This window comes from Danio aesculapii, chromosome 16 (genome assembly GCF_903798145.1).
Source record: "Danio aesculapii chromosome 16, fDanAes4.1, whole genome shotgun sequence".
In the NCBI taxonomy this organism is placed as follows: Eukaryota; Metazoa; Chordata; class Actinopteri; order Cypriniformes; family Danionidae; genus Danio; species Danio aesculapii.
In genome coordinates, this window is record NC_079450.1 from 49344740 (window position 1) to 49361044 (window position 16305).

At 39.7% G+C, this 16305-nt stretch overlaps 1 protein-coding gene across 1 annotated transcript in view; it reads right to left on the reverse strand.

Moving 5' to 3' along the window:
- The window catches only part of bbs9 (Bardet-Biedl syndrome 9), a 256360-nt gene that overhangs the window by 209711 nt on the left and 30344 nt on the right, over positions 1-16305 (reverse strand). The window contains exons 7-10 of the mRNA XM_056476114.1: positions 11383-11467; positions 11110-11293; positions 6135-6264; positions 255-436 (exon numbers count right to left, since the gene is read on the reverse strand). Coding sequence (XP_056332089.1) covers positions 255-436; positions 6135-6264; positions 11110-11293; positions 11383-11467 — 581 coding nt within the window. The remainder of the gene's footprint in view (positions 1-254; positions 437-6134; positions 6265-11109; positions 11294-11382; positions 11468-16305) is intronic.

Consider the following 16305-nt stretch of genomic DNA (forward strand, 5'->3'; position numbering starts at 1 on the left):
GTGTCAATTATTATTAATAGATGATGTCAAACTCCTGGTGAGGTTTCTTCCGTTTCAGTGTTAGGCGCATCTTGACTGTCCTTCAGTCTGACATTATGACAGCTGAGATCTTACAGTGTGGCATGGGAATCATCTTCGTGCTGTCTGACAAGCTACAACTGCTTAATATTACTAAAAATTGCACAGTGTAAGCCAGACTTTAGTTAGACTGTGCAAAATCTGTGTGCATTTATTTAAGATTGTGCGCATCATACCTTGTGTTTTGGTAGCCTCGCGAATAACCCTTTGCAGCATTTTCATCTCCGTGTCGATCTCATCGTAGTTGACCTCTCGGGCGTCCACTTTGGGTGCAGTGAAGAAGGAGGGGTCAGTGCCCATGTAAGAGCATTGGAGATGCCCATCAGAGCTCAGAGTCACCACCAAACCCTTCAGCTCCCTAAAAACACAGAAGACGTAAACAGATGCATAGAAAAAAGAAAGTTGGTTTGGTAAGAAAGCAGATCGTTTCTATTATTCTCAGGAAGAACCTGATTGTTTAAATCGCTGCTTTTAAATTTGCTGTGAAGAAAAAGAAATTTTGAAACCAAATTAGAAGAAGATTCTATTAATGTTAGCACATTTACATGTTATTGTTAGTTACTGAAAATAAAGCCTTAGTTAGTTTTTCTTAACTCACAGTGCATAAACTAATGTTAACAAGCACAACTTTGGATTTTAATACTGACTTTTATGCTGAACAATAATTAATAAATGCTATAAAAGTATAATTTTATCATTTATATTATTTTTAATTCATGTTGGACACATTAACTAATGAAAACTTACTATAAAGCGTGACTGGTGTTTTGTTTATCACAGTAATGTAACTATTTCTGGTCAGCACGGTGGCTCAATTGTTAGCACTGCCGCCTCACAGCAAAAAGGTCGCTGGTTCGAGTCCTGGCTGGGTCAGTTGACATTTCTGCATGGAGTTTGCATGTTCTCCCAGTGTTCGCGTAGGTTTCCTCTGGGTACTCCAGTTTACACTCGTAGTATTTGAGTGTGTGTGAATGAGTATTTATGGATGTTTCCCAGTACTGAGTTGCAGCTGGAAGGGCATCCGCTGTGTAAAACATGCGCTATATGTGAATTGAATAAACTAAATCGGTCGCAGTGTATGACTGTGAGTGTGATTGAGTGAGTATGGGTGTTTCCTAGTAATGGGTTGCAGCTGGAAGGGCATCCGCTGAGCAAAAAGGTCGCTGGTTCGAGTCCTGGCTGGGTCAGTTGGCATTTCTGCGTGGAGTTTGCATGTTCTCCCTGTGTTCGAGTAGGTTTCCTCTTGGTACTCCAGTTTTCCCCACAGTCCAAAGACATGCGGTACAGGTGAATCCAATAAAATTAAATTGGCCGTAGTATATGAGTGTGTGTGAATAAGTATGTATGGATGTTTGCCAGTACTGGGTTGCACCTGGAGGGGCATCCGCTGTGTAAAACATGCGCTATATGTGAATTGAATAAACTAAATCGTCCGCAATGTATGAGTGTTTGTGATTGAGTGTGTATGGGTGTTTCCCAGTAATGGGTTGCGGCTGGAAGGGCACCCGCTGCGTAAAACGTGCTAGAACAGATGGCAGATCATTATGCTGTGGCGACGCCTCATAATCAGGGACTACACTGAAGGAAAATGATTTCTGCACTATTGTTCAATCACTCCTAAACAGCTTCTATTGAAACCAAGCAGCCAAAAATTGTTGGTTTCATATTTTGTCTTAGTATGACATCATTGAATGACAAACGATAGCAGAAAAAGCATCTTGACTATATTTCAGCCATGTGTCACTATTTCTTTGTTACACATTATTTGCTATTTACGCAGCATTTATTTTAGAAGTTTTTAAACAAAAGAATAACTGCAGTGGGGGTGACGCAGTGGCGCAGTAGGTAGTGCTGTCGCCTCACAGCAAGAAGGTCGCTGGTTCGAGCCTCGGCTGGGTCAGTTGGCATTTCTGTGCGGAGTTTGCATGTTCTCCCTGCTTCGTGTGGGTTTACTCTAGATGGGTTTCTCCTGTTTCTCCTGGGAAACTCCTGTGGGTTTCCCCCACAGTCCAAAGACATGCGGTACAGGTGAATTGGGTAGACTAAATTGTCTGTAGTGTATGTGTGTGAATGCAGGAGTGTGTGGAGTTTCCCAGGGATGGGTTGCAGCTGGAAGGGCATCCGCTGCGTAAAACATGTGCTGGATAAGTTGGCGGTTCATTCTGCTGTGGCAACCCCAGATTAATAAAGGGACTAAGCCGAAACAAAAATGAATGAAAGAAAGCATACTTGCAGCACTCTAGAGTTCAACAAGATTCTTTGTATTCATCTTCAATGCCCTCTCCATCTTACCCCAGACATCCTCAATAATGTTCATGTTTGGTGACTGGGCTGGAAAATCCTGGACCTCCTTGACCTTCTTGGCTTTCAGGAACTTTGATGTGGAGGCTGAAGTATGACAAGGAGCGCTATCCTGCTGAAGAATTTACCCTCTCCTGTGGTTTGTAATGTAATGGGCAGCACAAATGTCTTGATACCTCAGGCTGTTGATGTTGCCATCCACTCTGCAGATCTCCCCATACTGAATGTAACACCAAACCATGATTTTTCCTTCCCCAAACTTGACTGATTTCTATGAGTCCATGCAGGTTCCAATAGGTCTTCTGCAGTATTTGTGATGATTGGGATGCAGTTCAACAGATGATTCATCTGAAAAATCGACCTTCTGCCACTTTTCCAAATGATCAACTAGAAGTCAAGATATTATGTGTTGCTCTTACAACTGGGATCGACGACAAGACTTTTGTCAGGTAGTGTACATATGTATATTTAATTTTTGTAAAAAGGTAGACAGGATATTGTTATATCAGATTTCTTCTAATAAGTGTAGAAATGTAAGATGAATATTATCCAAATTACCATTTGTTTGAACATGTCTGATTGGATTTTCCAAAACAGATCAACACTAAAAGATAATGAAATCATGAAACAGTGTTTTCCCCTCCCTTGATAAGTCATTTGTTGTGCTATCTTGACTATGCATGATTATATGGTTTGTTCTTAGTACTTTATCATTCATGTTTAATGTTTGAGAAACTGAAGATGTGAGCGGTTATGTGTGTGTGTGTGCTGGAGATGTGAACGGAGACAAGCAGAGCAGCTCATTTAGGTGGTGCTGACAGACGCTCTTTTAATGGGGGGCCAGTAGAAGAAAGACAGGATGGACAATGAAGAGTGAGTGACCCGTGTAGGATGGCCAGAGAGACCAGTGCAGTTAAACACTCGCTCCACAGACATATCTGTTACCTCGGCATCTGAGAACCTCTCCAGGCAAACAGTCCCACAAACACTGAATGCATCAAAGAGACATAGTATACACATCCTAAAGAACATTTAGATTCTGAGACTTTTTGGAATCATCCCAGATTTTGATTCCTGGTTCAGGAAATTAGCCCTGGAATCAATTCCTCGCTGTTTTTGATTATTTTTAAAATCTTTTTTTCTTCTGGATTGGATGAATATGTTCCCCTAATCTCACTATGACTACATGATATCGAGGCTTATCGTCTTTTATACTTCCTTAGTTTTTCAGTGATTACAATCAGCATCTATTATCTCTTCCTGTAGTCCAGAGCGGTGCTCAAAACAGTTCAATGCGAGCAACTGAACAAGCCAGTTAAAGGGATAGTTCACCCAAAAATGAAAAATCTGAAGTCATATACTCATCCTCCACTTATTCCAAACCTTTCTTTCTTTTGTCCAACACAAAAGAAGATATACTAAAAATGGTGAGGCAAAAAAAAAAAAAAAAAAAAAACAGCCACTGACTTCCATAGTTTTTTTTGCAACCCAAACTCATTCTGAAAATGTACCCCATATACATTTCTGGAGAGCACCAAATACGTCCCAGGAGGCATGTTTTTTTTTTGTAGTTTTTTGTTTTCGCGAATCCACCAGAGGCCGCTGTGTACACTTTTCAGATCTCAAATTTCTCTCACAAGTGCCATTCGCGCCTGCTGTTCTCGTTTTTCATGTATTTATCGTTTTTCACGTATTTATCGTCTTTCACGTATTTGTCTTTCACGTATTTATCGTCTTTCACGTATTTATCGTCTTTCATGTATTCATGTATTTATCGTTTTTCACGTATTTATCGTCTTTCACGTATTTGTCTTTCACGTATTTATCGTCTTTCACGTATTTATCGTCTTTCACGTATTTATCGTCTTTCATGTATTCATGTATTTATCGTCTTTCACGTATTTGTCTTTCACGTATTTATCGTCTTTCACGTATATGTCTTTCATGAATTTATCGTCTTTCACGTATTTATCGTCTTTCACGTATTTGTCTTTCACGTATTTATCGTCTTTCACGTATATGTCTTTCATGAATTTATTGTCTTTCACGTATTTATCATCTTTCATGTATTTGTCTTTCACGTATTTATCGTCTTTCACATATTTATCGTCTTTCACGTATTCGCATATTTATCGTCTTTCACGTATTTATCGTCTTTCACGTATATGTCTTTCATGAATTTATCGTCTTTCACGTATTTATCGTCTTTCACGTATTTGTCTTTCACGTATTTATCGTCTTTCACGTATATATCTTTCATGAATTTATTGTCTTTCACGTATTTATCATCTTTCATGTATTTGTCTTTCACGTATTTATCGTCTTTCACATATTTATCGTCTTTCACGTATTCGCATATTTATCGTCTTTCACATATTTATCGTCTTTCACGTATTCGCATATTTATCGTCTTTCACGTATTTATCGTCTTTCATGTATTCATGTATTTATCGTCTTTCACGTATGTGTCTTTAACGTATTTATCGTCTTTCACGTATTTGTCTTTCACGTATTTATCGTCTTTCACGGATATGTCTTTCATGAATTTATCGTCTTTCACGAATTTATCGTCTTTCACGAATTTATCGTCTTTCACGTACTCACGTATTTATCGTCTTTCACGTATTTATTGTCTTTCACGAATTTATCGGCTTTCACGTATTTATCGTCTTTCACGTTTTCACGCATTTATCGTCTTTCACGTTTTCACGCATTTATCGTCTTTCACGTTTTCACGTATTTATCGTCTTTCACGTATTTATTGTCTTTCACGAATTTATCGGCTTTCACGTATTTATCGTCTTTCACGTTTTCACATATTTATCGTCTTTCACGTTTTCACATATTTATCGTCTTTCATGTATTTATTGTCTTTCACGAATTTATCGGCTTTCACGTTTTCACGTATTTATCGTCTTTCATGTATATGTCTTTCACGAATTCACGTATTTATCGTCTTTCACGAATTTATCGTCTTTCACGAATTTATCGTCTTTCACATATTTACGTATTTATCGTCTTTCACGTATTTATTGTCTTTCACGTATTCACGTATTTATCGTCTTTCATGTATTTATCGTCTTTCACGAATTTATCGTCTTTCACGTATTTATTGTCTTTCACGTATTCACGTATTTATCGTCTTTCATGTATTTATCGTCTTTCACGTATTTATTGTCTTTCACGTATTCACGTATTTATCGTCTTTCACGTATTTATCGTCTTTCACGTATTTATTGTCTTTCACGTATTTATCGTCTTTCACGTATTCACGTATTTATCGTCTTTCACGTATTTATCGTCTTTCACGTATTTATTGTCTTTTATGTATTTATTGTCTTTCACGTATTTTTCGTCTTTCACGTATTTATCGTCTTTCACATATTCACGTATTTATCGTCTTTCACGTATTTATTGTTTTTCACGTATTCACGTAATTATCGTCTTTCACGTTTTCACATATTTATCGTCTTTCACTAATTTATCGTCTTTTACGTATTTATCGTCTTTCATGTATTTATTGTCTTTTATGTATTTATCGTCAACAGCTTTTTACTCTTCATTGTACATGTGCTGCTGATGATGATTTATTTTATTTATTTTTTTTTGTCTAGAAAACGTTTTTTGATTTTAGAACTTTTAGATATTTAGACTAGAATCAACACAAAAACCAAGTAAGAAAAGGTTTTTTTGCAGTGATAAATGGAGGTTAAGGACACAAACAGGACAGATTTATTTTGTCAGTGATTACTTACAGAAAGTTAGCAACGCGCACGGCCACAGGCACACAAGACAGCTGCGCGGCCCACTTCAGCGTCACATCCTGGTACACCAGCAGCATGTTGTTATGGTTACACATCAGGACATTGGTGGAACCCTCGGAAACTGAGGAAATAAAGCCGGAAAGAAGACAGCTGATGAAGGAGAAAGTGTGTTCAGATGGTCTGTGGTCACTGGGCCTCACACAGAGAGTCAATGAAGTAGTTCAATGATAGACTGCAGCCACTTCCAGACCACCAGAAGACGTCCATCTCTCACTTTCCTTTTAAAAAACCCAACACACTTCTCACCAAAATACACATTTCTCCGGTTCTGCGGCCAAACACCCAACATTATCTATGTCTGGGAGGTAGACAAAGACAATAGTGATTTAACTCATGAGACAAGATGTATAGTGTGTGTGTGCGTGTGTGTGTGTGTGTTCGTGTGCGTGTGCGTGTGTGTGTGTATGTACAGTTGAAGTCAGAATTATCAGCCCTTCTGTGAATTTTTCCAAATATTTCCCAAATGATGATTAACGACAAGAAAATTTTCGCAGTATTTCCTATAATATTTTTTCTTCTGAAGAAAGTCTTATTTGTTTATTTTGGCTAGAATAAAAGCAGTTTTTAATTTTTTAAAAAACATTTCAAGGTCAAAATTATTAACCCCTTTAAGCTATATTTTTTACATTGTCTGCTGAACAAATCATCAATATACAATGACTTGCCCAATCACCTTTAACTTGCTTAACTTACTTCCTACTTAACCTATTTAAGCCTTTAAATGTCACTTTAATCTGAATACTACTATATTGGAAAAAATATCTATTAAAATATTCTTGCTGTCATCATAGAAAAGATAAAAGAAATCAGTCATTAAAAATTTGTTATTAAAACTATTGATATGGGAAAACTATTGATACAGAAATGTGTTAAAAAAATCTTCACTCCGTTAAACAGAAATTGGGGAAAAATATACAGGGGGCTAATAATTCAGAAGGGCTACAAATTCTGACCTTAACTGTACATCTTAATTCATTCATTTTCTTTTCGGCTTAGTCCCTTATTTATCAGGGGTCGCCACAGCGGAATGAACCGCCAACTTATCCTGCATATGTTTTACTCAGTGAATATGTTTTACTCCAGCTGCAACTCAGTACTGGGAAACATCCAGACACACTCATTCACACACATACACTACGGCCAATTTAGCTTACCCAATTCACCTATAGCGCATGTCTTTGGACTGTGGGGGAAACCGGAACACCCGGAGGAAACCCACTTGAACATGCAAACTCCACACAGAAATGCCAACTGACTCAGCCGGGGCTCGAACCAGCTACCTTCTTGCTGTGAGACGATCGTGCAACCCACTGCACCACCGTGACACCCCAACTGTACAACTGCACTCCTAAAACGCAGTCTAAATAATAAGAACGCAAATCTACAAGCATTCTGACAAGAACCTATTTCTGAAAGCAACTGGAAAGCTTCAAGATAAACAAGCAAAAAGACGTTACACCCAAAATCATTTATTGACCATTGTTTTGTTCAAAAACTAAGCAATCATGTGTCTCGACTGAAAGTTTATGCAACTAATGCTGTCATTCCAAGAACATTATAAAGAAAAAACTAATCAATATTTTCAATCCCTTTATTTAATGAGATTTAATTTAGGCTTTACCTGGCAGTGTTGGTGAGTTACTATTGAATGTAATCCATTTCATCATTGAGTTACTCCCCAAAAAAGTAACTATTTGCGTTACTTTTTATTGAAAGTACTGAGTTACGCGAGTGCTTTTTCTCATCGAGTGCACGATTCAACGTGACTTGTCCTTTTAATGCTGCAAAGATCAGCTGGTCTGCTAATAAACTGACATACGAGCGATCCGCTGATGAATCGACTGATCTTTACAGCTTTAAAACGCTCCAGCGACCCTGTTAAATACTTATTTTACTTGTATAAGAAGCCCTTTAAACATAAATGAAAGGTTTGCATTTACTGTAAAGGTTTAAACATGGTATCCTGATGTGTGAAAATCATTATGGATCATTATCAACATAAATGACTGTGATTGGCCATGAAGATCATCAGTTCACCAAACTCACCGCTGTTTACCGTGTGTAACTACAGATACAGGAACACTGGAGCGTTTTAAAGCTGCAAAGATCAGCTGGTCTGTTTAATCGATTGATCTTCTCGGCTTTAAACGCTACAGTGTCCCTGTATCTGCGGTTACACTCGGTAAACAGCGGTGAGTTTGGTGAACTGATGACCTTCACGGCCAATCACAGTCATTTCTGTTGAGTATGTGAACACAATGGCAAATCAGCGCTGTTTAAGAACGCACTCAACAGCGCTCAAATGTTCGCGGGAAATGGACGTTTTTAAAATTTCAGTAGCGATCGGTATCAAATTCCAGTATCATGACAGCACTAGTTGAGTCTTAACTTTAGTATTTGTGACAGGCTCACTGCTTCTTCTGTGTCTGTCATTTTGCTGTGACATCTGGTCGAAGACTGGACTGGGTAGACCAGCTTATTTCTATTTAAAGGCACTGGCGCAAAACAGCTACAATTCCCTCTGACCCAAAAACTGACATTTTCATCAGGGTATAATCAATGATCTGATGGGTATTGACCTGAAACTTCACACACCCATTCTGGAGACACAAAATACTTATTTTACATGTAAAATAGGAGCCCTTTGAGCATAAATAAAAGGTTTGCATTTATTGTAAAGGTTAGAACATGGTATCCTGATGTGCGAAAATCATTATGGATCATTATCAACATAAATGACTGTGATTGGCCATGAAGGTCATCAGTTCACCAAACTCACCGCTGTTTACTGTGTGTAACTACAGATACAGGAACACTGGAGCGTTTTATAGCCGCAAAGATCAGCTGGTTTGTTTAATCAATTGATCTTCACGGCTTTAAAACGCTCCAGTGTCCCTGTATCTGTGGTTACACTCGTTAAACAGCAGTAAGTTTGGTGAATTGATGACCTTCACGGCCAATCACAGTCATTTCTGTTGAGCATGTGAACACAATGGCAAATCAGCGCTGTTTAAGAACGCGCTCAACGTCGCTCAAATGTTCGCAGGAAATGGACGTTTTTAAAATTTCAGTAGCGATCGGAATCGAGTTCCAGTATCGTGACAGCACTAGTTGAGTTTTAACTTTAGTATTTTTGACAGGCTCACTGCTTCTTCTGTGTCTGTCATTTTGCTGTGACATCTGGTCGAAGACTGGACTGGGTAGACCAGCTTATTTCTATTTAAAGGCAGTGGCGCAAAACAGCTACAATTCCCTCTGACCCAAAAACTGACATTTTCATCAGGGTATAATCAATGATCTGATGGGTATTGACCTGAAACTTCACACACCCATTCTGGAGACACAAAATACTTATTTTACATGTAAAATAGGAGCCCTTTGAGCATAAATAAAAGGTTTGCATTTATTGTAAAGGTTAGAACATGGTATCCTGATGTGCGAAAATCATTATGGATCATTATCAACATAAATGACTGTGATTGGCCATGAAGGTCATCAGTTCACCAAACTCACCGCTGTTTACCGTGTGTAACTACAGATACAGGAACACTGGAGCGTTTTATAGCCGCAAAGTACAGCTGGTCTGTTTAATCGATTGATCTTCACGGCTTTAAAACGCTCCAGTGTCCCTGTATCTGTGGTTACACTCGGTAAACAGAGGTGAGTTTGGTGAACTGATGACTTTCACGGGCAATCACAGTCATTTCTGTTGAGCAAGTGAACACAATGGCAAATCAGCGCTGTTTAAGAACGCGCTCAACAGCGCTCAAATGTTCGCGGGAAATGGACGTTTTTAAAGTTTCAGTAGAGATCGGTATCGAATTCCAGTATCGTGACAGCACTGGTTGAGTCTTAACTTTAGTATTTGTGACAGGCTCACTGCTTCTTCTGTGTCAGTCATTTTGCTGTGACATCTGGTCGAAGAATGGACTGGGTAAACCGGCTTATTTATATTTAAAGGCACTGGCGCAAAACAGCTAAAATTCCCTCTGACCCAAAAACTGACATTTTCATCAGGGTATAATCAATGATCTGATGGGTATTGACCTGAAACTTCACACACCCATTCTGGAGACACAAAATACTTATTTTACATGTAAAATAGGAGCCCTTTGAGCATAAATAAAAGGTTTGTATTTATTGTAAAGGTTAGAACATGGTATCCTGATGTGCGAAAATCATTATGGATCATTATCAACATAAATGACTGTGATTGGCCATGAAGGTCATCAGTTCACCAAACTCACCGCTGTTTACTGTGTGTAACTACAGATACAGGAACACTGGAGCGTTTTATAGCCGCAAAGATCAGCTGGTTTGTTTAATCGATTGATCTTCACGGCTTTAAAACGCTCCAGTGTCCCTGTATCTGTGGTTACACTCGTTAAACAGCAGTAAGTTTGGTGAACTGATGACCTTCACGGCCAATCACAGTCATTTCTGTTGAGCATGTGAACACAATGGCAAATCAGCGCTGTTTAAGAACGCACTCAAATGTTCGCAGGAAATGGACTTTTTTTAAATTTCAGTAGCGATCGGTATCGAATTCCAGTATCGTGACAACCCTAATTGAGTCTTAACTTTAGTATTTGTGATTATCTTCTGTGTCTGTCATTTTGTTGTGACAACTGGTCGAAGAACGGACTGGGTAGACCAGCTTATTTCTATTTAAAGGCAGTGGCGCAAAACAGCTACAATACCCTCTGACCCAAAAACTGACATTTTCATCAGGGTATAATCAATGATCTGATGGGTATTGACCTGAAACTTCACACACCCATTCTGGAGACACAAAATACTTATTTTACATGTAAAATAGGAGCCCTTTGAGCATAAATAAAAGGTTTGTATTTATTGTAAAGTTTTAAACATGGTATCCTGATGTGCGAAAATCATTATGGGTCACCTGATCCATAAGGAAGAAAACAGCTGGGATTGAACTCCAGTTTCTTCATGAAGCGGATCTGGCCGTTATCCTTGAGACAGAATAAATTTCTCTCGCCCAGCACAAAGATGGAGGACATCGCCGGAGACGTATTGGGAACACAGATATCTAGAGCCTCTTCTCCTAACACAAGAGTCCAGTCAGCCTGGGGACAAACACACACTCGGTCATGTCAAACCTCAAGTCAAATCTTCACACTGGAAATGTACATTACACAGCCAAATTAAAACGCACCGTCAGTCTCTTTCCTGAGCTCTTGCTTTGCTGATTAGAGTCTTGTTTGGTGTCTGCATCTGTGGCCACAGCCAGCGTCTCGTACCTGAATTTAAAAAGAGCAGATATTGTCAGTTTTACCAATCAAACACAATATAAAACATAACAAAATTCACTTTACCAGAACACTGATGTACTAAAAGGGTTCATCCGAAACAACAACCTGCATAGAAATATGTTTACTTGCAAAGTATTTGAAAAACTGTATAAGAGGTAAGTAATACATATGAATCAATAGTATTCATAATACAATAGCAAAGAATATGGATGACCAACTAACTACTTAGGGTGAAGTGTGCATCTAGTGGATACTGCACTGTGTTTGTGTCCTAAATGACACAATAAACACTACGGTTATTGATCCAACCATGTAATGTATGAGTTTGGTGTCGTCCCAAATAGAACTCTAAAGCTTTTTAACAACTAGTCCTGTCATGATAAGGAGTTTTTGTTGTGCGATATGTTGTCACAGAAATTGTTGCAATAAGCAATATTACTGTCATTTTGAGATAATTTTTATGCCATTGATCATATAATGATTATACACTCACCGGCCACTTTATTAGGTACACATGTCCAACTGCTCGTTAACTCAAATTTCTAATCAGCCAATCCCATCTCTGAACGCACAACACGTACAACCTTGAGGCGGATGGGCTAAAGAAGCAGAAGACCACACCGGGTGCCGCTCCTGTCAGCTAAGAACAGGAAACTGAGGCTACAATTCGCACAGGCTCACTAAAATTGGACAATAGAAGATTGGAAAAATGTTGCCTGGTCTGATGAGTCTCGATTTTTGCTGCAACATTCGGATGGTAGGGTCAGAATTTGGCATCAACAACATGAAAGCATGGATCCATCCTGCGTTGTATCAACGGTTCAGGTTGGTGGTGGTGGTGTAATGGTGTGGGGGATATTTTCTTGGCACACTTTGGGCCAATTTGGGCCAAAGTACCAATTGAGCATTGCGTCAACGCCACAGCCTACCTGACTATTGCTGCTGACCATGTTAATCCCTTTATGATCACAGTGTACCCATCTTCTGATGGCTGCTTCCAGCAGGATAACGCGCCATTTCATAAAGCGTGAATCATCTCAAACTGGTTTCTTGAACATGACAAGGATAATATTTCCAGTACCTTGTTGAATCTGTGCCACGAAGGATTAAGGCAGTTCTGAAGGCAAAAGGCTGTTCAACCCGGTACTAGTAAGGTGTACCTAATAAAGTGGCCAGTGAGAGTATATAGAATTTGGTTTCTAACTATTAAAAAGTCAATAAAAGTCACTTTGTTAAATTGTAGAGTTGAATTTTAAACATCAAAACTCAACAGAGAAGAGATCAAGACCCCATAATGCAATTCACAACAGTAAATAAACAGAAAACACAACATGTGGAAACTGTTAATTAACTAATTTTATAGTGTAGTAACCTATAGTTGGAAATTGTTTTGTTTCAAAACCACAAGAATATCCTATTTTAAATTAGCAATATGACCCCAAATTTACTGACTTACTCCGTAGGAATATTAGGTGGGTTTGGGCAAACACTTACAGAAATGAGCCATGACAGCGATCGCTCAGCTTTGAGAACATGTTCACTTCTGTAACAGATCAAAAGCGGTATTGAGCAATCACTGACAGGCCTCCAAAGCTATCAGCAGGTCATGAGGAGTATTATGAGAGGCAAAGCCTCTGCTGCTTCACCTAAGCTCAGATCTCCATTTCAACAGCTTTAGCAGGATTGGGCAGAAAGATCATGTTTCCTTCTTAAATGCTCATTCAGAGATGAAAACTCTGTCATCGTGTGTTTACCATCATGTTATTCTAAGCCAGTAAGATTGTTGTTTATTTTTTTAATTCCCAAGAAATTTTTGACCCTCGATCTCACCCAAATTTTGATGATAAAACATTGCAAATGCAATCCACATGAATCGAGAAGTCTTCTGCAGAGACACGACCAAAAATAAAGGAATTTCAGTCACTTCACTTAATTACATTTTAAAAGTTAAACTAGGGTTGGGCGAAATTGCAAAACAAAAATTATCACGATATCATGTTTCATTTAATTTGGTATCAATAATCATTGAATATTTTTTAACAATCCATTTAGGTATATTAGGATTTTTTTAACCACTTTTTAAAAAATTACCAACATTGCGAAGGCAAATAATTTTAAGAGTCAAAAACTAAAATATTTAAACTAAATATCTGATCTCTTTATAATAAAATAAACATAATTGTTAAAGAGACACTTAAACTTGATAAATGAGATGTTACAAAGTGTGTGTAATGGTAAAGTGTAAACGCTGAGCAATCAAAGCAAACTTTAAGGTGTCAATAATAATGATAGAGTAAACCTCAAACAAAATTAATTATGATAATCAAATCTGAGCTAGTAAAAGAATTAACCATCATTATTTGCATACATAATGCAACATTACAAATTGTGAAGTTGGATGACTAAATTACCACTATGCTAAAAAAATCTTTCAGATGTGGTGCTAGTGGCTGGGACGCACAAAAAAAGGAACCAAAAAGCAACTCTGGCGACATTCTTAGATCCTTTTTAGTTACAATCACCTCACTGCTGCTATAAGGCACTCATTTTAGCATGTGTTATTTTGACCTGAAGTGACAAGCGTGAGCGTGTGGTTTCCTTAACCAATTTCAATGCACTTTGCAATCGCGCTCCCCTGGCATCTCTCGTAACTAGGCGACCATCAACAGTTTTCTCCGAGGATGACAAACAGACAAACCTTTGCTGCAGCTCAAGTTTATAGAGAAAAAAAAAAGCACTGCAGTACTTGGATGCGCTGTGTTTGTCTGAGGTTATTAGTCTGCCGTAACTGAAATGTGTGTATTCCATATATATATATATATATATATATATATATATATATATATATACATATATATATATATATATATATATGTCACGGATTGGTCAGGCTCTCACGATCCCCACTCACGAAGATCACCATCACCTGACTTCTAATGAGCACACAGCTGCATCACATTCACGAGCACCAGATAAAAGCACAGCACTCCAGTCGCTCATTGTCCGGGCTCGTCTCGACGAAAGCGGACAACTGAGCGACCACTCAGCGTAGTCATCCTCAGCTAAAACAAACGCTTTACTTACCTGTTCTCTTTGTATTCCTCCTAGTCTTCCTGGTCCACCCGAATCGTCCTGTCTTCCAGTCCTTCCAAGTCTGTGTCATCCTCTGTCAGCTGTATCTGGTGTGTGCTGTCCATCCTCGTGTATTCCTGTTACCCAGCCACGGAGGAAAAGACCCCAACATCATTCCTGATCCTCCTGGCTATCCTTCATGTGCTCCTTGTTGTCATTTAATAAACACCCTAACGTTTCCTTACCTCTGTCTCCTGTCCGCTTCATAACAGAAGCCCGGACCTATAACGACGACAACATGAGCACCCCCGATCACTTTCAAGAGCTGGTGGACCAGTTGAAGCGGATTCTACAGCCACCAGCTCCACTTTCCAACGCACCACCAGCACCGAGCACTTCCGCCTCCACAGTTTCTTCTTCGGCCCTTCCTTCCAGTCCCATGGCCCGACCAGCGCCCTACTCAGGCGGAGCGGGGGAGTGCAATGGTTTTCTGTTACAATGTTCCCTCATATTCGAAATGCAACCTTCTCTATATCCCACAGATAAGTCAAAGATCGCCTACATCGTATCACTACTCTCTGGGCCTGCACTTAAATGGGCTGAGACGATCTGGAACCAAGCCGGGCCGGTCATGAATTCCATCACTACCTTCACGGAGTATTTCAAAGAGGTGTTTGGACGTTCTGATGGGGAAGTAGCCGCTGGAGAGCAGCTGTATCATCTAAAGCAAGGTACTCTATCTACACAGGAATATGCTCTCCGGTTTCGCACTCTAGCAGCTGCAAGTGGATGGAATGAGAGATCGTTGTTGACCACGTACCGGCTCGGCTTGGAACCCACTCTCCGAATCCAGCTGGCCACATTAGATGATACTATGGGTCTGGAAAGATTCATCCAACATTCTCTCCGATGTTCCGATCGTCTCCGTTCCTATCAACAGGACACCATCACCCCCTCGTCTGCACTCCTCCAATCGCCTGAGTCAACAGCCTCTCCAGAACCAGAACCCATGATAATAGAGTCTGGAAGACTGACATCAGCGGAACGACAGAGGAGGCTGACCCGGGGTCTGTGTCTATACTGCGGTGTCAGTGGACACACCCGTATGGAGTGTCCCCTTCGTCCCATTCGGACTTCAGTGAGTGTATTCAGTACGAATATTGAACAATGTAAACCACTTACTACCACCGTACAAATAACTACTGCCTCTATTTCTCTCCTTGTCACAGCCCTCATCGACTCCGGGTCAGCAGGGAACTTCATCTCCCAATCCCTCTGTCGTCAACTCCACCTACGTACTGAGGCGTCCTCGCATATATACCAGATACAACCGATAACCCAGTGCACTCGATCTTCGACCCGTATCCATCGACAATGCGAAGACATCCTTCTTCAAGTGGGGTTGTTACATCAAGAGAGGATTCAATTTCTGGTTCTGGAGGGTGCAAATATGGACATCATTCTAGGGCGCCCGTGGCTGGTGAAGCACGATCCCATCATCTCTTGGGGCACAGGAGAGATAAAGAAATGGGGATCTGGATGTACACCTACCTGTTTTCCAAATCTCCCTCTTCAAGGTCGGAACCCCATTTCTTTGTTTACAACATCGGTCGAGAGTCCTCCTGAGAAGCAGTCTATCCACATTCCTAAGGAGTACAGCTCCTTTCATGATGTCTTCTGCCCCAAGAGAGCTTCCCAGCTACCGCCGCATCGGCCATGGGACTGCGCGATCGACCTAGTTCCAGATGCCCAGT